The 23,859-nt window shown below is 42.9% G+C and overlaps 2 protein-coding genes across 4 annotated transcripts in view; one reads left to right on the top strand and one right to left on the bottom strand.

Moving 5' to 3' along the window:
* Positions 1 to 3,693: 3,693 nt before the first annotated feature.
* On the top strand, positions 3,694 to 10,615 carry nr2f1a (nuclear receptor subfamily 2, group F, member 1a). 3 transcript variants are annotated; one of them, XM_061672246.1, is made up of 4 exons: positions 3,694 to 4,291; positions 5,257 to 5,784; positions 8,964 to 9,151; positions 10,072 to 10,615. In XM_061672246.1, the coding sequence occupies exons 1-4, from the start codon at positions 3,859 to 3,861 to the stop codon at positions 10,210 to 10,212; spliced, it is 1,290 nt and encodes a 429-aa protein (XP_061528230.1). In that variant the 5' UTR covers positions 3,694 to 3,858; the 3' UTR covers positions 10,213 to 10,615. The 3 variants fall into 3 exon arrangements, with proteins under 3 accessions (XP_061528230.1, XP_061528229.1, XP_061528231.1); XM_061672245.1 differs by lacking the exon at positions 10,072 to 10,615 and having other exon boundaries at positions 3,777 to 4,291; positions 8,964 to 9,415; XM_061672247.1 differs by lacking the exon at positions 10,072 to 10,615 and having other exon boundaries at positions 3,777 to 4,291; positions 5,215 to 5,784; positions 8,964 to 9,415.
* A 3,940-nt stretch (positions 10,616 to 14,555) lies between these two features.
* The window catches only part of arb2a (ARB2 cotranscriptional regulator A), a 213,512-nt gene continuing 204,208 nt past the window's right edge, over positions 14,556 to 23,859 (bottom strand). The window contains exon 11 of the mRNA XM_061672243.1: positions 14,556 to 14,640. Within this exon, the coding sequence (XP_061528227.1) occupies positions 14,579 to 14,640 (62 nt within the window). The 3' untranslated portion in view covers positions 14,556 to 14,578. The remainder of the gene's footprint in view (positions 14,641 to 23,859) is intronic.

The raw sequence follows: 23,859 nt of genomic DNA, 5'->3' as shown, positions 1-23,859 counted from the left end.
AAAATTAAACAAATTGTCAAGTCCAAGTTAACCTGGCCTAAATTGAAAGTTTCCTGTGATATTATCTTTTTGTATTGTTAGTATTATTTATGACTTAATATTGCATCACTGATGAATTAGCAAAAGCGAGTGTTGAAGTTAACTTTCACCACCCTCCGTGGTTGTGGCGCAAATTTGACAAATGCGCACTTGAGTGCAAGCCCCACTTAGCAATGCGCGATGTGAAAATAGCGCACATTTGTCCTCCTTGATCGGCCTTTTAATGCTCTGACGCTATCTCGGCGTGCTGTGGATCTCCTGGATAACAAATAACCTCGCGTGCAGGTGGGGCGCACCAAAACAGGCAAAGCAGCCACGTTCCCAAGGGCTCCGCGCACGGTGCGAAAATGCTCCCGCGATCTGGTGTCCTTATCCGGGTGCACCGCCGACAGCGGAGCCCCGGCCAGTGGCTGATAATCGGGCGCCAAAGACACGCTTGCCCACCGGGTACAAAAGTGGCGCAACGAATCGGGATGCGTGCCATGTTGCTCTGGAGGTTCGCGCTTCTGAATTGAAATCTACATGTGCGCTGGAAATAAGAAAAACGCATGGATGACTTGCCTTCTTTGCTTGTGCTGGGAGGGAAGCCGGTGCTCCGTGCAGACCGCCGTCGCCGGTGCTTCTCCCCTCAATGCCCCGCTGTGGTCCACTTTCTCCCTTTTCCTTTCCCCGTGCTGCTCTGCTCCCCATTCGCTGCCCCTCTCTGTGTGTGCTCGCCTCCTGTCCTGCATGCGGAACCCCCTTTTTTTTTTTTCTTTCAAAAAACCACCCCAATCTCAGGACTTAAATCTTAATGATACACTTTTTTTGCATGGAGTAACAACAAACAAAAAAAAAATCATTGTCCGATTTAATCTTATTGGTTTCACCTTTTCAAAGAGCTGCAGACACGGCCGGGCGGTTTTCATTGGAGTTGTCCGAGACAGAGACGAGGAGAGAGAGCTCTCTTGTTGAATACTTTAAAGAAAGGGAAAACACAAGCCATCCCTCCTCTGAGCTTCCAAAGGGGGTCACTTGCGTATTTAAGATCTATTTATCTACAAATATGCTTGCATGCTTGAAGAATGTTCTGCAAGGACTTCCATTTATTTGTGCTTAATTAAAACTGATACAGTATATTAATTGATAGGCTCGTCTTCTCCTGCACAGTATATTTGTGTTTAATCTGATTTTTTTCTTTGCATATAAATAAATAATCCACCATTACGTTTATTAATTTATTGTAGTATAACTTATCTGTGTGTTTTTTTATTATTCCTCTTTACAACCGTTATGCAGTCGTGCCAGTCATAGTAATAATATTAGAGATTCAAAACCTGATCAATTGAATGTTTAGTTCTCATGATAGCTATGGAAAACACAAAAAAAACAACCTTGTCCTCTTCAAAATCAATCTTTAATGACTTGTGCATTCGCTTCTTTGGAGGTTGCAATTGTACAATGTACGCTAGATGGCAGCGCGATCCATTTTTTATTTTTTATTTTCTCTCTCTCTCTCTCATGCACAGAGGGAGAAAGCCTGCAGAAATCCTCACACAAAAAGCCGGAATCCCCATGCAAATTCCTCAAATAAGTTCACATGATTGTGAATGAGCGTCATTATTAAGACATTATGTGACACCGGCTATGTAATTATTCACGTGAAGGGACCCGACTAATTGCTGCATTTTTTTTATATATTTAATTTCTTTTACTATTTTTTTTGTCTTCTTCTTTGCTCCCACATATTTGCTTGCAATTTTTGTAACGCGCGCTATTTGCATGCAGAATTCTACTAATTGCATCCTCGTGTGTTTCATTCGCAGTACAATGTAAGTTTTAATCAGCGACACTGGAGGGTTTCCACGGCGCATGTACCGCAATGCGCATGCCGAAGCTCCCACACCTTGCATGAGCTTCCCTTCCAAGCATGACACTTACAGTTTGGAATAAAGACACCAGTCCAAGACAACGTAGAGCAATCACTAGCTGAGACCACCATTGCCACCACCCAGCCCCCAAACACAGTTTTAGTGGATTATTTGTCCTGCGTAAAAGCTTTGTCCCCCCCCCAATTTGCAAGTTTTTTTCTAGCCAGGGTTTCTTCCTATCACTCTCTCCTTTTTGCCCACAATAGACGACCCATACTAATCAGGTTTCAAAGTAAATAGCAGCACCGGGGCGAGTGAGCTCGATGTAAATTGTGGTTGTCAAAAATATATAAAAAGAAAAAAAAAAAAAAGAGAGAGAAGAGAGCCCCCAGTGGTGAGATGACAACGCTGCAAAAAATATCCACAATCACGCACAGTGGAGACGGCTCGACGGAAATGATGAATTTAATCAATAGATGAATAAAAAAATTACATTCAATATAAGTGAGACAAAGTGGTCCTTTAGAAGTAAAAACAGTGGAAATCATTTTTTATTTTTTTGGGGGGGGGGGGGGGTTGGGGGGGGGAATCTAATGACTCATGCCATCCGAGAGTATTCCAAATGATGCTAATATTAGGAATAACTGCATCTTTTTTTTTTTTAAGAGAGCAAACATCATATGATTTTGAACATGCCCCTTCTATGAGGATGGACACTTTTTGCAGCACACAGAGCATGAGGGGGACTCTAACCAATGGCGAGCGAGAGAGGGCTTGGCTTGAACCTAAGCCTCCCATTTCTCTCTCTCTCTCTCTCTCTCTCGCTCTCTCTCACCTCTCCCCCTCCTCCTCTTCCTCCTCCTCCTCCTTCTCCTCCTCCTCCTCTATGCGGGGCTCTGGCCAGTCAGTCGCCTTTGATTATCAGTCTCCAGCAGCCCCTCTCTTGGCTCCTTGACATGAGCACCATATAAGGCGCAGCGATCTCCATAGAAACGTGTCAGTTTCAATAGTAGTGTCAAAGTTCACTATATACAGACATTCGCGCAGATCCCCCCGTTTCGGAAACATTGCGCTGCAGCTCCTCTTCCTTTAAAGCATTTTTGGAGGCTCTCTCTTCTTTTTCTTCTTGCATATTCTACTAGTTGTGTTGCGGTGGGTTTTTTTTGTTGTTGTTGTTGGTGGTTTTTTCCGTTCTTCTTCTGCTGCTGCTGCCGATGCTGCCTTTTCCCCCTCCGTGATATCCTTTTTTTTTTTCCCTCCGTGGCTCCAGCTGGAGGAGAGGTGAAAGTCTCTGCGCGGCGTGGACTCTATTCGCGGCTGCCGCTCGCCTCGAGAAGATGATGATGAAGATGACGATGAGCTTGACTTAAGAATATAGACGCGCCAAATCTGCAGGTTTTTTTTTTTTTTTTTTGTATGTGTGTGCGTTCGCTGCGCTGCTCACACGGCGAAGACTGACTGGTGGAAAAGGAGAAAGGAATTTATACACCGCAGCACTTTGGATCCGGCGTCTTTCCACCACAAGAAGGTTTTTTTCTTTCTTTCTAGAAATACTCGCTCCTGTGAATTGCTTTCCCTTTGTGGCTATTTTCCATCAAAGTGCAGTTGTTGTTGGTTTTTTTTTTGTTTTGTTGTTTTTTTTTTACCCCCAACACGTCTGGACTCGCCTTTTCCTTCAAGATTGGGGATTCCTGAATGGCTCAGTGCAATTTACCTTGGAACTGGCCTCCCGATTCTCGCCTACCCTGATCGGGTCGTCCCCTCCAGCCGTCTGCCGCTATTCTGATGCCCCCTCCTCCTCTATGAGATTCCGTGCACCGATTTGACTTTGCAGCCGTCTCGCACAAGAGCTCCTTTTTTTGGGTTTTTTTTTTTTGGTTGTTTTTTTTTTCCTCTCCCCTTCTCTCCTATCCACGCTCCAGAACCAGCAGCGACCATTTCGCTCTATAGCACTTTCCGGGGCCGAGATATGGCAATGGTAGTTAGCGTGTGGCGAGATCCGCAGGAAGACGTGGCCGGAGGACCCCCGAGCGGCCCCAACCCAGCAGCGCAGCCGTCGAGGGAGCAGCAGCAGGCGGCGTCGGCGGCGCCGCACACCCCGCAGACCCCGAGCCAGCCGGGACCCCCGTCCACGCCGGGCACCGCCGGGGACAAGGGCAGCCAGAACTCGGGGCAGAGCCAGCAGCACATCGAGTGCGTGGTGTGCGGGGACAAGTCGAGCGGCAAACACTACGGCCAGTTCACCTGCGAGGGCTGCAAAAGTTTCTTCAAGCGGAGTGTACGCAGGAACTTAACGTACTCGTGTCGCGCCAATAGGAACTGTCCCATCGACCAGCACCACCGGAACCAGTGCCAGTACTGTCGCCTCAAGAAGTGCTTGAAAGTGGGCATGCGCCGGGAAGGTGAATATTTATTTCGCAAGCCCCTTTAAGCACGCCGATGTGCGCTCTCCATCCGCGGTGCATGCTCCCAAATGGACCGGAACCCTCCGAGGGTTTCGAACAAAGCATCTCGTCTGCTCGATTCGAACGCAGTAGAGCCATTAGGCCTCGTTTGGGGTTTGGGGTTTTGTTTTGTTTGCGCCGATACGCAGCATGAGTATGTACGTGTTTGTTTATAAATGCGCAATGCCAGTACGGCTTTGAAGCGTGTGTGTGCGCGTATGTGTGTGTGTGTGTCGTAACGTGCACGCGCACGGCTCTCAGCTAGCAGACGGCTCCGTCATGGCGCTCAACTTGACCCCCTCGTGCTCTCGTTTGCGTCTCCTGCGCAACTTGACGAACGCGTCGAGGTTTTCGGGTGAATTCAGGCTCACTTCCGCCATTTACGCGTGAAATGTGGAAAGTCTGCCTGGGAGTTATTGCACTCGCGCGCGTTATTCATATTCCGAAACGATGGCAGGAATCCTTTTATTTCCCAGTGATGCTTTGATGTGCGTGAAATTTAAAAAGCAGCATAATTTACAGCGGGAATTATCGGTCTCGGTTACAATATGTTTGACGCTATGGAGGAATGGCACAAGTGAATATAAATGTCATAAACGGCGCAACCTCCGCGTCGTGCGCGATGCAATTCAGGCTTTTACAAATCTGCGTCATTGCAGTAAATGTGGACTGTTTAGTGTAGGACGTTTGGAAGCGTGTGAGACGTTGTAAACATTGCAGCACATTCGTTTTTGAAATGAGATTTCCACGGTCCGTATGGGCCACGTTGCGCTTTCTTTCGGAAGTTGGCCGCAGTCCGCAGTCCGCAGTCCCCAAAATAGCGGAAGACGCGCGCGAGAAGCCCGTTGCGCACGTCGCTCGCGGTCAACAATGTTTGTGAGTCCTGGATGCACATTTCCTCTTCTTCTCTTTCTTTTTGTCAGCGGTTCAGCGAGGACGAATGCCTCCAACCCAGCCCAACCCAGGCCAGTACGCGCTGACCAACGGGGACCCCCTCAACGGCCATTGCTATCTGTCCGGATACATCTCGTTATTGCTGCGGGCCGAGCCCTACCCCACGTCCCGGTACGGGAGCCAGTGCATGCAGCCCAACAATATCATGGGCATCGAGAACATCTGCGAGCTGGCGGCTCGCTTGCTCTTCAGCGCCGTGGAGTGGGCCAGAAACATCCCTTTCTTTCCCGACCTGCAGATCACCGACCAGGTGTCCCTTCTCAGGCTGACGTGGAGCGAGTTGTTTGTGCTTAATGCCGCCCAGTGCTCCATGCCCCTTCACGTGGCCCCTCTGCTGGCCGCGGCGGGCCTGCACGCCTCGCCCATGTCCGCGGACCGCGTGGTGGCTTTCATGGACCACATCCGGATCTTCCAGGAGCAAGTGGAGAAGCTCAAGACCCTGCACGTAGACTCCGCAGAGTACAGCTGCCTCAAGGCCATCGTGCTGTTCACGTCAGGTGGGCGCGCGCGCATCGTGGCCCGACTGTACACAAAAGACAAACCCCAAGATCAATCTATGCCATGCTTAGAGGCGTATGTTTTATTATTATGATGATGATGATGATTATTATTTTAACAGAGCCCGTCACAAAACTTTTTGGGTTTGCTTTTGTTGTTTTTTTTTTTTTGAAGATGATAGATGAGCGCCCGTAAATGTTCACGACACGTGTCAAACAAATGTGCCTAAAAGGTGAAAGTGCGTCCGTCACCGCGTGACAGCTGGCACGTTTGTAACCACAAACACGACACCAAATAATCCATCAGAGGGGAAAGATTTCAGAAGACTCGTTTTTCATTATATTGCACTGTGCAATCATAAATGGACACGTATTTAAGTCGATAGGCGTTTATTTGATGAGAGAACAGCACTCTTTTGTCTCTATGGGCGTAATATTTAATATTGAATAGCTGAATTGATGGCTGACTCTTGCGAAACATCTTTAAGAAGCAAAAGCAAAAAGCTGAAACTCACACAGGCCGCAAACTTCGACTTCAACTCGCCCACAAGTTTATACCTCAGTGCCACATTTGTTTAAAAACATTTTTTTTAAAAGTACTCTTAAACTGTGCTGTAAATTATTATATATTTTATAGATTTAGTATGAGACAGATTTTATGACCACTATTTAAATAATTAATGATGATATTACGTAATTCACATTTGTAATTGTATCCAATAAGAAGGAACCTCAGGGTAATTTTCAAATGGCCATTATTCACTAGTACTTACAGCATATTATATTATATTATATTATATATTATATTATATTATATTATATTATATTATATTATATTATATTATATTATATTGAAATCCCAGACGGCCCTGTGGAAGGCATAGACTACATTTAAGTAAGTAAATCACCACAAACATGTACTTTTTCCATTCATGCAGAAGGAACATGTCCACACAGCAGTCCTACTGAATGGGGGGAAAATATAGACTAGACAGTTACCACAGACGTGATGCATCTCCACGCAGATTCGCTCAATTTAACTTGTTTTAACCGGTTTTTGTGTCAGATTTTTGGCAATTCGCCTTAAATTAACCCTAGACTGAGGGGGAAGAAACATCTTCATGTTTCGCGGCGGCCAGTTGCGTTTGCTTGATAGACTTCAACGTGTGGGCGTGTGTGTGTGTGTGTGTGTGTGTGTGTGCGTGTGTGCGTGCGTGCGCGCGCGCGCGCGCGCGTGTGTGAGGGCAAAAGCAGGTTGTTCCTGCGTGGCGCTTTGCCAGCAGCGGCGTGGATTATTTGCCTTAAATAAATAACCTCCGTGCTGTCACTATTTGATGCATAAATGATGGTGGTCGTGTTTCAACACAGTCGACTGACATCATCCCCTTATTGACATGTACGCTGGGCCTTCACTAAGCTGTGTAAATGGTGGTTTGCAAGTGTGTGTGTGTGTGTGTGTGTGTGTGTGTGTGTGTGTGTGTGTGCGCTCCCATGTCAGAGTGTATTGTTGGGTTAGGGCGCGGGGCACACACGCACGCGCACAGAGATCTGATTGACAAATTAGCAGTGTGTGCAGCTTTCCATGCAGACACGTTCATCTGTATCCGCCACTATTGTCTCTCTTTTTCTTTTTTCTTTTTTTAAATCTCACCTGCAATTTTATTGTAAAGGGATCAAATCTCGATTGGATGGAGTTAAAGCATATTGGCTGCTTTGGCTTTAAAGGGACACTCAGCCTTAATCCAAAGGGATTTGCATACATGCTTCTTTGAGCAGCCTCGCGGAGGTCACACTAAATCACCCCGAGATCTCTGGGCTGCCCTCGAGTTCACAAGGTTATTGTGTCTGGGCCACGCTGAGTTATAGCTCACAACTCACCGCTAGGCTCAAAAGCACACCCCCAGCAACCTCGCCCAAAATGACATACATTAGTGCACAAAACACACTCATGTACACAGTCTATATCAGACGGTGGCACCGTGTCTTCAAACTGCTTGTTCTAGCTCCAATTGAGGTTGTGGTTGCTTAAACAGAAGCACAACACAATCATTTCAGCAGCTCATTCTTGCACTTTTTATGTTCCCGTCTAAGTGACTATTGACTTTAACCCCCCTCTTTCTCTTATAATAAATGTGATTGCTTCTAGCGGCCATGCACCCATATAGGCTCCTCGGCTTGGAGAGAGAGAGAGACAGAGAGAGAGAGGGAAGGGGAAAAAAACAGGCCGGAGTGGTCTATGGAGAGAAGAGGCGAAATGACTTAACAGCTTACTGCAGAGTAATTAGGTCACATTACAAGCGGAGCAATTTCACATTCATCAGGGCCGTTTGGGTTCCCTTAAACTTGAATCTCCAGAGTGCAGACATCAAGAGCACACTGGCCCCTCGAACACCCACCTTCTGCATTCATACACAAATAAAAACAAATATATATGTCACATGCATTCGTTGAGCTGCTTCTACTCCCTTCACATTTACAACCATATGCTGCATTCTTATTTACCACTAAGCTTGCTATATTCTTGTTCATTCTGCATGAATGACAGTTGCGCTGGCCGAGTGTGATGCAGCATGTTTGTGCATTGCACTCCTGGAAGTCAAGAAGGAGTCATGCTGAATAATGACCACAGGAGGACGTTTGCCAAAAGCTTTTTGCGTCCACTTCAGACTCAAAGGTCCTTAAAAAGTACAATTGCCGTCTTGGAAATGACGTAGAAAATGATGATGACAAATCAAGTGTTTATTCTATTTAAATGGATGTATATAAATTCACAGGGGGGGAGTCATTTTTCACACGCACTTATAGTTTACAAATTAAAATGATACTTATTGTAAGACTAGTAGTACTCCGCCTGTAAATAACTAACTAATCCCTAATAACTAAAACTGCAAAAAATAAATTCAAAAAATAAAAGTGAAGTATTTGTGTTTTGGTGAGCGTCGGTTTCGCCTTCCTCAAATTAGAACATTTTGAAAATGCATCAAGCAGGCACGCATTGTCGTGGAATATGTCTCATTCACGTTTGTTGTGAGCTTTATTTTAAATGTCAATTTCCTCATTTAAAAAGTGTCTCTTTGAGTTCTGGAGTCGCTCCAAATGAACGAGAGTATGAGGCAAGATGCACGTGAATGCAAAGACGATGACCATTGTGATTTCTGGTGTTGCCCTCGTCCACGCAGACGCCTGCGGCCTGTCGGACGCCGCCCACATCGAGAGCCTGCAAGAGAAGTCCCAGTGCGCCCTGGAGGAGTACGTGCGGAGCCAGTACCCCAACCAGCCCAGCCGCTTTGGCAAGCTCCTGCTGCGGCTGCCCTCCCTCCGCACCGTGTCCTCGTCGGTAATCGAGCAGCTCTTCTTCGTCCGCTTGGTAGGTAAAACTCCTATTGAAACCCTCATCAGGGATATGCTATTATCCGGGAGCAGCTTCAACTGGCCTTACATGTCCATCCAATGATCCTTATATGACACACACACACACGCGCGCGCACGCGAACACGCGCACACACACACACACACACACACACACGCACACAAAAGAGAGGACACGGACCAAAATTCTGCACCCATCCTCCTCTAAGAAGGCTATATATAAGACTTTTTCCTGACAACTTTGGAAGACTTTTTGCTCCCCCCCACCCCGCCCCCCGCCCCCACCCACTCCCCCGTCTTCTGGGACTGAGATGGAATATGTACAGAAAAATATTGGAACTGGACTTTACACCTGTGTAAATGCGCCCCTCATCTTCAAGAACAATACTCGTCATTTTGTAAAATACTAGTCTTTATTTTCTTTTCTTTTTTGTAAGAAAAATTACAAACGAAATGGAAAAACATCATATGCGCAGTAAGAAAAAAAAGAAAAACAAAAAAAGAATCAAGACTTAGCGGGAAAATAATGTTTCCAAGCAATTATAAGAATTTGTCCTGTGTCTATGTACCTCTCTCTGTTTTGTATTTTTTCTGGTTCTAAACCAGGCTTTCTGTGATTCTATACTAATAATTTTTGATATAACCTTTTGCTTCTTATAATGAGCGGTATATGTTGTCGAAGCTATGTTCTCCAAGAATTAAAATTGAAGTGAGAATTTAAAAAAAATCAAAAAAATTTAAAAAAAAAATAACAGGAAAAAAATAAATGAAATTTAGACAATAAGAAACAAGTCTAATCGCTATGACAATATCACCACTGATGGTTGAACTTTTTTTTTTTTTTTTTTTTTTTTTCAACACGATGGACCTGCAACAACAAACTGACCCCTACCCAACCTGCCCACCCTCACCCCCCAGGACATTTTTACTGAGAGGACATCTGGGGAACCCCCTTCCCCTACACCCACCTTACACCCCTGCATCCCCCTCAACCACGCCCCCCCCACCCCCTTCCCGGCGGCCATGAGTGCGATCATCAGTCAAAGAGGAGAGACATGAAAAATCAAAAAGCACTTTTAATATATCATTTCGAATACATTTTTTTTGTTTGTTTGTTTGTTTCGTCTTTTGAAAAAAAAAATCATTGTTTCTTGAATCTTATTGGTTGTTGCCTTCAATTTGCTGACTCCATGATGCAGCTTTTTTGCAGAAAGGCTCGGTTGATGAAGTTGTGTGATGGTGACTGTGTTATTAAAAGACAAATAGGCAACGATGTCTGTCCCCAAGCATTTTCCTCCTTAACAGCCACGCTGCTTTTAAACATTTTCACTCTGGAATGCAGCCTGAAAGTGAAATTGACAGTGAATGCAGATGATGCACGACATCAGTTGCTATTAGATGGGTCTATACATTGTACAGCAAAATGATAACTAACAAATAACAGCAGAGTCACCTTAGTCTATACCTCCTTTGCCCTGTTTTAAAACATCAGAACGTGTTATTGACGTGGGCGTCACTTGGCAAAAATAACAAATAAATACAATTAAATTGGGCCCGCTGCAAATTTGCTGTGATAGGCGTGATCCACATGGAAAATGTATTTTACAGCATATAAGCTGCGTGTGTGTGTTTACGTGTGTGTGTGTGTGTGTGTGTGTGTGTGTGCTTGCAGTATGCCCCACTCCCAAAAAAATACAGGAGTCCCACTTAGCATGCGGATGGGGAAAATGTGACATATTTTATTACGAAACAGCCTTAAAAAAAATTGTTAAAAAAAACAGAACCAAAAAGCGACGTTTGGGTGCGACATTTCTTCCATTTGTCTGTTATGACCAGCAGCAGCCCATTGTTAATCATCAGATGTGTTGCTTGTGTGTGCCTTATGGCCGACGTTTTGACACTGTGATGACAGGAGGACCAGTGAACGCACCGCGTCGTAATGTGCGCCTGTCGCCATACTGTATGTGTCATCTCTTCTCGAGGGGAGGGGGATTCATCGCTTGATGTGTTTGCATTGCTTGTCTTATCCTATGTGAGGCATGTACATATTGCTTGCTGTCATAAGACTAAATCGACTTGGGTCAAGCTTTTTTTTTTTTTTTCTTTTTGCGTGGCATTTGTGCAAGCAGAATGTTTATTCTTTTTTGTTTTCTTTTAATGGCGTGTGTTTCTGCTTTTTTTATTATTGATTTATAGCCTGGCGTATAGGGGACGGGCAAAATCATGATATAGCAGAATTGAGCCTGTCTTCTCTACTTGATTGCACGAGGACTTACAATTGTTTATTTGGCTTGAAAACGAGCATGAGAAACCCCCACGCAGGCACGCAGGCAGGCAGGCAGGTCGTTGTCGTTTTATGTAGCTGTGGACTAAATGGTTTGCTGGGTTATTAAACGCAGCGTACAGCTGCTTGTCTCCGACATAATGTATTCTAAATCCCTCCAGAGTATAACCATCTTTTATCCTCTCGCTGGTAGCATTTTGTCGTACAATTGTTAGACTAGGGGCTATATAAAGCGAGCGGCAGATGAAATAGTGGCACGTGTTCCTAATTAACGTTTTGTGTACGGGCAATGCAAGAAAACACACACACACACCAGGAATCGAGGGAAACCGTTCAAATGTGTTTGACGTCATATCGCAGCCTGGGCGGATTTCAAATATTTTGAATACATAATGCTACTTCAATGCCAATACTGTCGATATAATGACATTAAGTGCACGTTCGGGAGATGTGCACTTTTAGGCCTGTAACATTAGGCGCGGTTTTGGTTCGGATGGTTTAAAAAGAGTTCAACAAGCATTTAGCTTTGTCCTTCTTTCATTCATCAGAGCGAAAGTGAGTGACTCCCAACGCGAGTTTGCTTTTTACGCAAGCAGCTGGATGCGATTTCACGTTTGCGGTGTCTGTCTGAAAGAAGAACATTTATGATCCCTGCAACATGTCAGCGGGCCCGGGTCGTCTTCTGCCTCTCGGTGTGTGCCGGGCGGCCGTGCGGCCGCTTTTTTTGTAAAAAAATAAATAAAAAAAAAAAATAATAAAAAATATATATATAAAAAACATTTGACTACCAATGTCAAATAAAATTGTTTATTTATGCTTGTATGGACGGTGCGCGTCGTCTCTTCTAATATCACACAATGTGCAGGCAAATTCGAGTCCCTGCTGCTTTTCAGAATGTCCCTGAACGCAACACAAAGGGACACCTCCTCGTGCGTGCGTTAATGTTTGTGCAGGTTGTCATAGCAATGTGTCAGCTCGAGTCATGTTTCATTTCTGTGCGCGCGCATGTGCGCTTTTACGCGCACAGAATGCACGAGAGCAGATTGCCGCGTAAGCGGATCCTTTTTGTGTTGATTTAGGAAGACGTTTGCTGTATATAACGTTCAAGGCTGATAATATCATTGCCTGGCCAGATAAATAAAGCATTGGCCGAAACCACCGGGTCAGCTATCGATCTGCTTTCTCTCCATGAGGAGGAGGGAGGGAAGGGGCGTAGAAAGGGAGAGAGAGAGAGAAAGAGAGAGAGAGAGAAGGGGGGAGCCCACTCATTAGCATTCCACAGCCATGGACTAAACGCTGACAACTAACAGAGATATCCAGCTCCACACCGCTGCATGCACTCGCCTTTGTCCTCTCCCCTGCCGGCCCTTCATTTCGCTCTAATCACAGCCAACACTCTCTTTCCTTTCTTCCTCCCGTCTCCTCTGTCTTCTTCTCTCCTCTCCTCTCCTCTTCTCTTCTCTTCTCTTCTCTTCTCGTTTTTTTTTTGCACAAGAGCCAGAAACCTCCCCAGAAAAAAAAAGGAGGAGGAGAGGAACAAGAAGGAGGGGTGATGTTGTAAAAGCTGTGCAGAAGTGACAGCGCTAAGCGCAGCGGATTTAGTCAGGACAGATACAATTGTGTGTGACTTGACAAAATAGAAGGCGGGAGACGTTTGGAATTGAAACTGCCATTGTGGGTTATTTTAAACCAGTCCCCAAAAAAGGAAGAAGGACATTTGAACCTCTCAGTTTACTTCAGGATCATCTGTCTTCTTCGTTATTTTCCCTGCGGTTCCTGCCTCGATGGGAAATATTTGTTGTGTTGCAGTACATGGGGGGGGGATGAACCTATCATAAAAGAGTACAAAATTATGAGAGAAATGAATGACTAAATAGTTGCATAAAATAGCTGTCACTCGAGTACAATGTAAATCAAATTATTTTAAAAAAAAGTTTCTCATCTATAGTCATGTGGGAACAATTGAAACTATTATCGACCTGTGCAGTAAAATTCTATTTTTTCAAAAAGCAGGATACAAATAAATCTTAGTATAATTTGAACAAAGCAAAGAAAATACTTGCCCTAATTTTAGATTTGATATTTAAAAAATAAATTGCTAATAATTGCTCAAACCGTATATACATATATTTACATAATACAAACAAAGCAAATGCTTGCCCAAACTTTGGGCATACGTTTATATGATATAGAAAAAGCAAACAATTGCCCAAACCTCATAGTTTATATTATGGAAACAAAACAAATTATTGCTCAAACATTATACATAAATGTATGATTTAAATCAAAGCAAATACAGCACTTGTCCAATTTTATCCATAAAGTACGTTCATATGGACGTGAAAAAAGCAAATCATTGCACAAACCTTACACATAACACAACCTATGACATAACCAAAGTAACTACTTGCTCAAACTTTTCTACATAAGTTCATATATGAAAAAGCAAAAATTTACTCAAACTTTATACATACGTTTATACGGTATAAACAAAGCAACTTGACCAGACTTTATACATGTTTATATGATATGAAAAAGCCAATACCTGCTCAAACCTGGGGGGAATTGGTCTTATACATAAGTTTTATTATTTAAACAAAGCTACTTCCCCCAAATATGACAACAAGCTAATAATTACTCCAACGTTATACATACTTAAATATAATATATCACAAAAACATGATGTATAATATTTCCTTTTTTCATTTCTGAAAAAAAGTAAATGATTGCCCATGACAATACAATATATGACATAACCAAAACAAGAATTTGCTGTAGCGCAACACCAATGACTTTCTCGGCTGTCTTTCCAAGAAACAATATATCTTAATAGGAACCACATTGACAGCTGTTCGCGTGATGCTAACTTCTCTCCAAAGTTTTCCGCCCTCCCGCCCTCGCTCCCTCTTTTCTCTCCTCCTGCAGTGTGCGCACTGCATTGTTGTTTTAAAATATGCACGTCTCTCCGGAATGCCAGTCGCGGGTCCAAACTTGGTGTCCCAACCTCCCATATGATGAAATGACCTCCCCCTCCCTAACACCCCCCCCCCCCCCCGCCCACCCTACACACCCTTGCATTTAAAAAAAAAAAAGGAAAAAAAAAGAAAAGAAGAAGCGGGCTCAAACAAAATGTCTCAATCTTCACTCTTCTTCCCGTTCGAGAAGCAACACTTGTGTGGATGCGGGACACAGCGACCCACCACCTAAAAAAAAAAATAATAATAATAATTTAAATGGATTGACGAGGATAATATAAGGAAACCGATGGATGTGTGAGGAACATTTTTGCAGGAAAAAAAAGTAAGATTGCGTGTTTTTTTTTTTTTCTTTTACGCTTCCTTACCGTCTCCTGTTGTGTGCGCGCGTGTGTTTATGCGCGTGCGTGCGAATGTTCAGCATGTAGAAAGGTTTGATCGACGTGTTTGTGGTGGTCGGCACCGGACACATTGGCATGCGTGTTTGAACATACAGGAAATGTTACTCACTCTACAATGGCGGCTATAAAAAAAAAAAGAAATGTGAATGTGACGTAATACCGTTTGCAGCGGAAGTGGAACATGTGATGACGTAAATAGAAAGACGCACGTGACCTAAAATCAGTTTGGAGCTGTCATAGTAAATTTCAAGCATACTTTTGTGAAACTTTGTAACCTGTTGATATACAGCAACGTCCCATTTCCAGCTCATCATCATCATCATCATCATACAGCCTCAGAATAGTTCTATATCACTCTGTTGCAATTAAACTGCACAATTCAACGATTAAAATAAGTATATTAATATTTGAATTCATTTTTCATATTTTAATTTTTGGGGTGGTAAACATTTGATTTAAAAAAAAAAAAACATTCAATTTCTATATTGAAACATTTTCAATCCAAAGACAGGATAGTTCCCACATGCTGGTTTTGGTGAATTCATATGTTCTGAAGACAAAAACCCACACAGGCCTCATTCATGCTCAGCCATCTTTGTTCCAGTCTGTGAGGCTTGTTTCAGTCATTCAGTCAGGCAGAAGAATGTGTGTAAAGATATAATCCACTGAGCCTTATTTCTTTTCTGTGCACTCCTGATCCATGGTAATAAATGGGACAGCTTTTTTTCTAGCACGTCTCCAACCTTAAAGTGAACACGTTGAATTACATCAGGCTTTATTTCTATATTTGTTGATGTAAGGGACGCTGATTGGACTTACGTTTTGGGACACCTGGCTACACAGGATTTGAAAAAAAAGAAGGAACGTGTACCCGGACAGCTTCCACTCACGTATGCGGTTTTAGAGTGGAAATATTTATCTCCGTTCATCCATTTGTGATCCGCAAGGGACCCGAGAGGCGTCCTGTTCAGTTGCAATTTCACCCGCAGGTGTTTTGTGGGTTTTGAGTTCAAGTTCTTCCACGACAGAGTCTACCCGTCATGCCTTTATGGCCCTTGCCTTGTGCACTGGGGTAGAGTCTTGATGAAAAGGAAAAGGGCCTAGGACTAACCCTTGATTCTTAACATATATCCCTGTCATCCATCCATCCAGTTGTCCGTTCTCGCCAGCTTGTTGAGAGTGAATTGACGCGTCCCTGTATTTGAAAGATCTTTACAACAAGGAGCTTGTGTTGGCAGCGTTAAATATTCCCATTGTGCACACCGACCAATTGTCAATTCCCATCTTAACCAATCAAAATCGATACCCATGCGAGGTAGCTAGCATCATGCCAAATTACCTCATAGTTTATATTCTAAATATAACTACAGCCGAGGTGTTCTTTTGATTATTGGTCACTGCAGTTTTATTTGAACTCCCTTGTCCACATGCACTGTAGACCTGTGTCACCATTCCTCGTGCCCCCCCCCACCCTCCACCCACACACATATACTGCCGCTGTGACTATAGAAGACCCCCCACTTCTCATTTCCCATAAAGAAGCTCTAATCTGAGCCCAGTGGTGAAAATGCGCGTGCGCGTGTTGTGTGAAGAAGAGTGAGTGGGGGTCGGGAGAGAGAGAGGGGGGGCAAGTAGAAAGGATGATGAAGAGGAGGAGGAGGAGGGTGGTAGAGCGGAGTGGCCCTTTCCCTCTGCTGAGTGACACGACCCCTCTCTTCTCTTCAAAGGCCACGCACAGATCCGCGCATGCGCATCTCATTTGAATGAGACTGCTTGGTGGTACGCACACGCGCACACACGCGCGCGCACGCGCACACACACCCTCAGAAATGAATGCGGCTATATTGGATTCAGGTGGGCATTAAAATAGTCTCCATCTCGGTGCATCCACGGTTATATTTGGCCTAACACCCCAGCCCCCACCAGCGTCACCCGTCCCACCCCACCCACACCACCATCACCACCCCCACCCACACCACCACCACTTCCACCACCTCGTCCAAATTCATTTGCAGCCACTGATTATATCAATAATGAATAGCTTGCACCGTGTGATGCAGTTTTTGGCGTGGACGCGGTCCTAAAAGGTCGGCCGCCATTCTGTCATGGTGACAGAGGCGTTGGCGAGCGGGGGAGTAAAAAAAAAAAAACACAACACATTTTTTTTTTAAGACATCGCCCACAGAACCTGCGAGTGGAAGTTCGAATGTGGCCATTTTTTTGTCTCATTATATCCACAGCAAATATGTTGTTTGAAATAAGGAAGATTAAACGATTTCATTCATTATTTATCTTTAAAAGCACCCGTGGCTTTTGTTGTTGTTGTTGTTGTTGTTGTTGTTGTTGCAAAAATAAAGACAACAAATAAGCCACAACATATTTTTTGTTTTGTTTTAAAATTCATTCATTCATTCATTCATAAATAGTGTATGTGAATCACATTTAATAAATACATTTATTAATTGATCTACTCTCCTGCCATGCATGCAAACACTTCCTCTCTTTTTCTTCCTTCCTCCCTTCCTCTCTCTCTCTCTCTCTCTCTCTTCCTTCTTTTAGTTTTTCTCGTGTGTGTGTGTGTGTGTGTGTGTGTGAGTGTGAGGCCCTCGTCGCATGCAGGCTGTTATTGTTGCTACCTTTGTTTGCTAGATGGCGCCCTGCCTTTGGGGGACCCTCCGACACTGGAGCCGCTCTGCTCTGCTCACATCTCGACAAGAACATTCCCCTCTCTTTCCGCTCTCTCGCTCAAAAAAAAAAGAGAAAACAAAAAAGAAAAAAAAATATTTTTTTGGGAGGAGACGTGAACTCTGAGAAACTCCATTATTTTATGTGAGCATTTGTATTGTTACTTTTTAATGATAAGAATAAAAGCGCGAATTTTATAAGGTGAGCTGTAATGATGATCGTTTGAAGTCGTGGTTTGTTTTCTTTGACGATTGCACAATTTGAGCCCTTTAATTTGAACGTAAATTACGGAAGGGAGCTTTAATGGGTGCGAAGTATTTAAAACAAATAATACGTTTTGTTGGAGGACGGCGCGAAGCTATAAATAATATTCAAACATAGCAAAATAGCTTCTAACGCTAAATAATCTCATATATGCCAATAGTTTTCCACGTTTGTTCAAGCACATTTACGAATTGTGCTCATTTTTAAATGAACGAATAATTATTAAATTGTGTTGTTGTTGTTGTTGTTTCAGGTGGAGTTTCAACCCCAACGAATATGTGACCCGAATTTGTCTAAACTCGTTAATCACGTCAAGCAAATGTTCATAATTTGTGTTCATTTTCTCTTTATTTCCCACCAGAGGAAATAAAAATACGCTGCTGCAGATCCACTTTGACTAAATAGCAACTTGTCGTTGTGTGACGTTGATGGATGTGCTGGACACTTGGAGAGCCTGCTACAGCTTTATTTTCAAAAACAAAACAAGGAAAAACTGCGAAAATGAATGAGTTGCAGGAGCAGATCAAGATTGGATAAGGAAATACATATATTGTGGTAAACAGATGCAATCAAAATGTTCTTTTATTATATTTTGTTGAATATCTGCTCCACTATTCGGTACACTCTCATAAACAGAATTAGATAAGAAATAAAAAAAAAATACCTTTACAACGACAATTGAATTGTGGTCGCGTCATTGAGGTGTGTGTGTGTGCGTGCATGCGTGCGTTATTTCTACATCTTTCCTAAACAATAAACCAAAATATTGCAAACCACAAGAATTGTGAAATCAAAAGCTCAGCATGTCTGGAATCCACTTCACGGTGTACCTAATGAAGTGTCCGGCGGCCGTGCATGACCTTGCACACGTGTCGGTGTGCTGTGCATTCTTGCGCAAACGTGGTCATCGCGAGAGGAGACTTTTGTGCGTTACGAACGTGACGTTGTCTTGACTTCGCGAATGATGCCCCAACTGGAAGTCATCAGCTATATTCCATCAACTTCCTCTTTGACCCCCTTCACAAGAATGTGGGCTGTCAATGTTTTTTTTTTTTTTGGCTTCTTCCTCTCTGTGGTGTCAGCGGCTCCAATAAAGACATTCCACCCGCAAAATCTCTATTAAATTCATTTTACAAGCGATAATAAGACGTGTGTTTTTTTTTTCCGGGTAGTTTGATGGCTTCATTTATTAATTACTTTTACGTAATAGTCGTTCATTCATCATTATTAGACAAAACTTGTATTTTGACACTTTTTTTTTTTGTTGGTAAAGGTTCCATCATGTATTTTTTCTTCCTCCCTCCTCTTTCCCTGTGTTGGTGTGGTCCAGCAGGTTTTCTTGTAGCCGAACCACCTGCAGCCCCCCCAGAACCCAAACACAGTCAAAGCATGACCCACTCTCCCAGAACCACCTTTTACTCGACCATCGTACTTTCATTATTTTTCTATTTTGGGAACAATAGGCTAAGGTATTTTGTTTTTTCCTTCTTAACGAGCCTTCAACCTGACACTTGCACAAAATGCCCTCCAGGCAAAGGTTGGACTTTGGGTTCAATTAAGGCGGAATAAAACATGTGACGTGACCACAGTTGCAGACCAAAAAGAAAAAAAAGAAAAGTCCTTTCTTTGTTTTAATGATGCTCTTTGTGTGCATCTTCGCCATCAATGTCATCCCGGAGCTTATTAAAGTATTTAATACAGATCGTCTCTAATTCAATCCATTTTGACATTCCTTTCTTTTGCGTCCTCTTAATCGAATTTGCCACATTTTAAGATGACTGCCGCGTGGATTTGGGAGCTCATAAAGCACCCATTTGGACTCTATATCTCCTCGCGGAGTGACAGCGAATACTGAGGTTTGTCGTCATTCCTTAAGTAGAAAACAAGATATTTCTCAGCCACAGAGGGATTTGGACGCATTAAAATATCTCACTGCTCTGCTGTGAGATAAAAAAAAAAAAAAAAGGTAGAGGAGGATTGGTGTTGGAAGTAACTTGCTGTCTGTCAGAGTGCTTAGCGGCGCACTGATATGGACGCTCGCTGCACAGCAGCCTCATCTCCTGGGCTTTTAATTAACAAGCTGTCTCAAAGCTTCAGCACGGCTCCATCAAACAGAAGCCCCACACCCGAACCAACACCCCACCTCCTTGCGCAACGACGGAAACAATCGGAACAAAAGTTCAATACAATAAACTACTATGATGATGATTTGTGTGTGTGTGTGTGTGTGTGTGTTTGTTTCTTTGCTTGTCAGTAAGCAACCTCGAGGCACAATCAAGTCTAAATATGCGTCAGGTGCTGCTTGGTTCTGTGCGTAAAATGCGCATGTGCGTTCCTGAATCATAGTTTGGGACATGCACGTGAAATCACGCACACATTGTTCTTATCTTGCTATTTAAAACACCCACAACACGCGTTGCGTATGGATACATCCTTAATGTGCGTAATGGCGTGATGCATTAAAAGCAAATATTGTGTGTGAGGATATCCTATTCATAATAGTGTTCGGACGAAAGCAAATGGAGTGCAGCGAGGAGTAAAGAAAGAAAAGCTTTCTCTCTGTCACTCCACGTCCACACTTGGTTGTGTCGCGTCCCACGCGGGGCTAATGTGATAGCAAGGCGAGGTCAAGAAGGGGGGCGTCGGGGCGCTGTCCATGGTGCTGCGACCACCCGGTCTGGATGTGCTCATCACACTGGACAGGATAAGTTTGAAATCGATGCAGCGGAGTTGGCCCCTAACAAGACCCCCCCCGGCACCTGCACTGCTAAACACTCACCCGCGACCGCATAGAGCACGCGTGGGGAAATATACACAAGTTGTGCTCACAAGTGTGGTAGTAAAGTGGGGTTCATTCTTTAAAGAAAACATGACGAAGAGGGAAAACTTTTATTTTTTTTGATTTTTTCAATTGGATTGATGTTAAATTATAAGGAGTATGGCAAACCCATGAACCAAAACCTGGCAATAAAGATAATAATAAGAAAGACCCGCTGCTCGGTCAGCTCACGAATACATATGAAGAATAAAACTTAAACCAAAAACGTACAGTTGTGTTGATATTTTGAAATGGTTAACACATTGTTGCAGTTATTTCATGTCATGCTTTAGTAATAATTAGAGGCACTGAATAGCCTTCTGTCCACCAAACAAACACAATTATGAGTCGTTGTTGTTTACATTAAACATCTTGCGTTGAGATTTGCTTCACATTCTACAAGAACACTGAAATGCATTTTTGAAATCGGATAATTGCCAGTCTCTTTTCTTTCTTTCTTTATTTTCGGGGGGCTGAAAAAACGCATGAAATTTAACAAAGAAGAGTCCAGTTGATTCTATAAATAAAAATAAAAAGACCTTTTTTTTTTTTTAAATTGTATTTTCATTTTAACCAGGCACATTGCCATTTTGTATTGATATCGTGCCAGCGAGAAAAAAATGACTTGGGCAATTATGTTCTTGGATTAACGATATGCAGACAGTGAGTTTGTTTGGTACCATTTTTCTTTCTAATTAGATAAATATTGTTTGTTTTTGAAAAATCCACTCGATGAATGAAAATGCATTTCCTTTCCCCAATTTCATATCTCATTGTATATTTTTTCTCTCTCAGCATAACATTAGGTACACCTGCACCATATCAAATTAAGAGTGGTGTCACATTTTTGCCTTACAAAGGTAGTGCGGAGGACTTGGATTTACTTGAACAGTGTCTTTAGTGTTGTGCTTGAAGCTTGCACGTCAAACTCGCATGAAACAGAGAACGACACAAAGCAACTCCTATTTTGTCCCTCTCAGAAAGGTAACCACAAATGGAAACACCTTTTCACCATAGCAATAATAAACACAATGTCAAATGAATCAATCGTCGCAATCCTTAAATTGTGCAGGTAGGTGCATACTGATGCTATTCCTTTTTAAAGCGCTACCAATTGTTTTACTACTTTAAAAAAGCTTTAGAAGCCGAGGTACGTTCACGGAGCAAGAGCGAAGAAATAAGTTGATGAAACATTCTGCCAATCTGCCAGCGCCTGACAGCTTTTGCTGCGGGGATAAACAGCAATAAAAGTAGACTTGGCTGGACCACCACTGCGTGCGCGCGCGCGCGCACACACGCACACACACACACACACACCCTTGCCTATCATCACCAGATTCTCTTCTTCCTCCCTTTTCATCCTCCCTGCTGACTCAGGTGACAAGCACAATGAGGGACATTAGAATGGCTGATAGAGGAAGAGATGGGCGTAAAGACTAAGCCGTCAAGAGGTGTGTGTGTGTGGGGGGGGGGGGGGGGGGGGGGCGACACCATGGGGGCCGAGACAGTGGGTGAGGCAGGCAGGCTGCAGGCCCTTTAATAACACACGTATATTAACTCGCTTAACCACGGAGATTCCAAGCCTCGCCAAAGAGTCGTGCAAGAGAAGCGTGAAATACGCGTCTAAACACACGCACACAAACACAGCTGTCAGTCGACTGAATGGCAATAAATTCATTTGGAGCCTCCTCTCTTCCCGGCCACCGTGTGATGAAGAAGAGGGTGGAAAGGGGCTCGCCAATAACAACTTCTTCTTCTTTTTCTTCGGAGTCCACGCAGCCCACGCACGCACGCACGCACGCACGCACGCCGTGTTTATCCTCGGAGGGATGCGTGCACATTATGAAACCCATCTATAATGTGAGATTTCATATTGCCTTGAACTCTCAAGCGCTTTTGATTTGAACCTGAAAGTGTGCCGACTGAATCCTGCAGGGTTCTTCGGGAATCAAGCGGGAAAAGTTCTTGATTTAATCCCACAAATGAATGTTCTTCACAAAGCTTTGGAGCCATTTGAGGTTTTTCTTCTCAGGTTATGACAAATATTTGCACTAATTCATCAACAGCTCATTGCTAATCATTTAACTTTTGTTTATCAACGAGATGCGATATAATCAGCAACGGATTATATGTATGGCAATTATTACAATATTAAAATATTATTAGGTTTATTTCTCAGTGGAATGGCACGACGTTTATTCATTATTTTCTCGCCTGTGAATCGATACGTGATCACGTCCTCGGCAATATTGGTTTAAGGTTCATTATATGGAATTAATTCCTGCATGGTACTAGCTGATTCTTTCGTTGCTTTGAGAACAATAACATTTTTTTGGGAAATATATTGATTGATGATGGGAAGTACGTTAGTTTTGATCACATTTGCCATATTAATAATGTCCATATTGGGTAAATTTTTCTTACAAAATCTCAACTCACAAAATATAGTACTTTTTAATATCTTTATAATGTATGCGTATTTACTTGTTATTATTTTAATATAGCTTCTATAGTATTATCATTTATACAGCGTTTAAACGAAATATTGTAGGGAAGGTCCTTATATACAGAAAACAAACCAAATTATGCACATTTCTAAAATAAAATGTTTATGGCTTTTAAAATGGCTCTTCTCCATTAAGATCTTTGAATTTTGTTCATTTCGAATATTATATATATATTGTATTATATATAATACAAACCGCGCATTTGCTGTCTACATTTTTACTGTCTGAAAAAAAATGCATCTATTAAATTTGTAATTAATCGTATTAGATTGTAAAATCAGTGTGGCTGATGTTTCATTCTTGCATCCACAATAATTTAAACTTTTTAATTTGACTTTTTATCATTTATGATAATTTAATTAAACGACATCAAATCAAATAGAGTTGGCTTCGTTTTAAAGAATACAAAATAATAAATAAATAACGCAGAGAAATGACATGCTAAACTAATGAAAGTCTTTATTGTGTCACTATAAAGAGTCGTAGGCTAATAAAATTGTGCTGTGCAAAAAGAAGTTTAGGTGTTATGTTTGCAATCATAACCACCTTACATGTGCATGCAGAAACACATTCATCAAAATTATATATATTTGAAAGGGGACAAAATGCACACGTTTGACATTCCCCCCCCCCCCCCCCCCCCCCTCTCTTCTTCACAGAGCGTGTCAAAAAGACCAGTTTCGACCCCTCCGAAACGACCGGCTCTAAATCTTACAAAGTCAGAGCGCCTATTCTTCAAATGTATTTTGTCCCCTCTCTCTTCTTTTTACTG

Source organism: Phycodurus eques, chromosome 3 (genome assembly GCF_024500275.1).
Source record: "Phycodurus eques isolate BA_2022a chromosome 3, UOR_Pequ_1.1, whole genome shotgun sequence".
NCBI lineage: Eukaryota > Metazoa > Chordata > Actinopteri > Syngnathiformes > Syngnathidae > Phycodurus > Phycodurus eques.
The sequence above is the reverse complement of the archived record's forward strand: the minus strand, read 5'-3'. Positions and strand labels throughout refer to the sequence as shown.

What these genes read in the sequence shown, in the direction of transcription:
- nr2f1a (XM_061672246.1), top strand. Translation starts at nt 3,859, where the DNA reads ATGGCAATGGTAGTTAGCGTGTGGCGAGATCCGCAGGAAGACGTGGCC. An exon ending in AGTGGGCATGCGCCGGGAAG is followed by an intron (nt 4,292 to 5,256) that starts GTGAATATTTAT and finishes TCTTTTTGTCAG; the next exon opens with CGGTTCAGCGAGGACGAATG. An exon ending in AGCTCTTCTTCGTCCGCTTG is followed by an intron (nt 9,152 to 10,071) that starts GTAGGTAAAACT and finishes CTCACCCCCCAG; the next exon opens with GACATTTTTACTGAGAGGAC.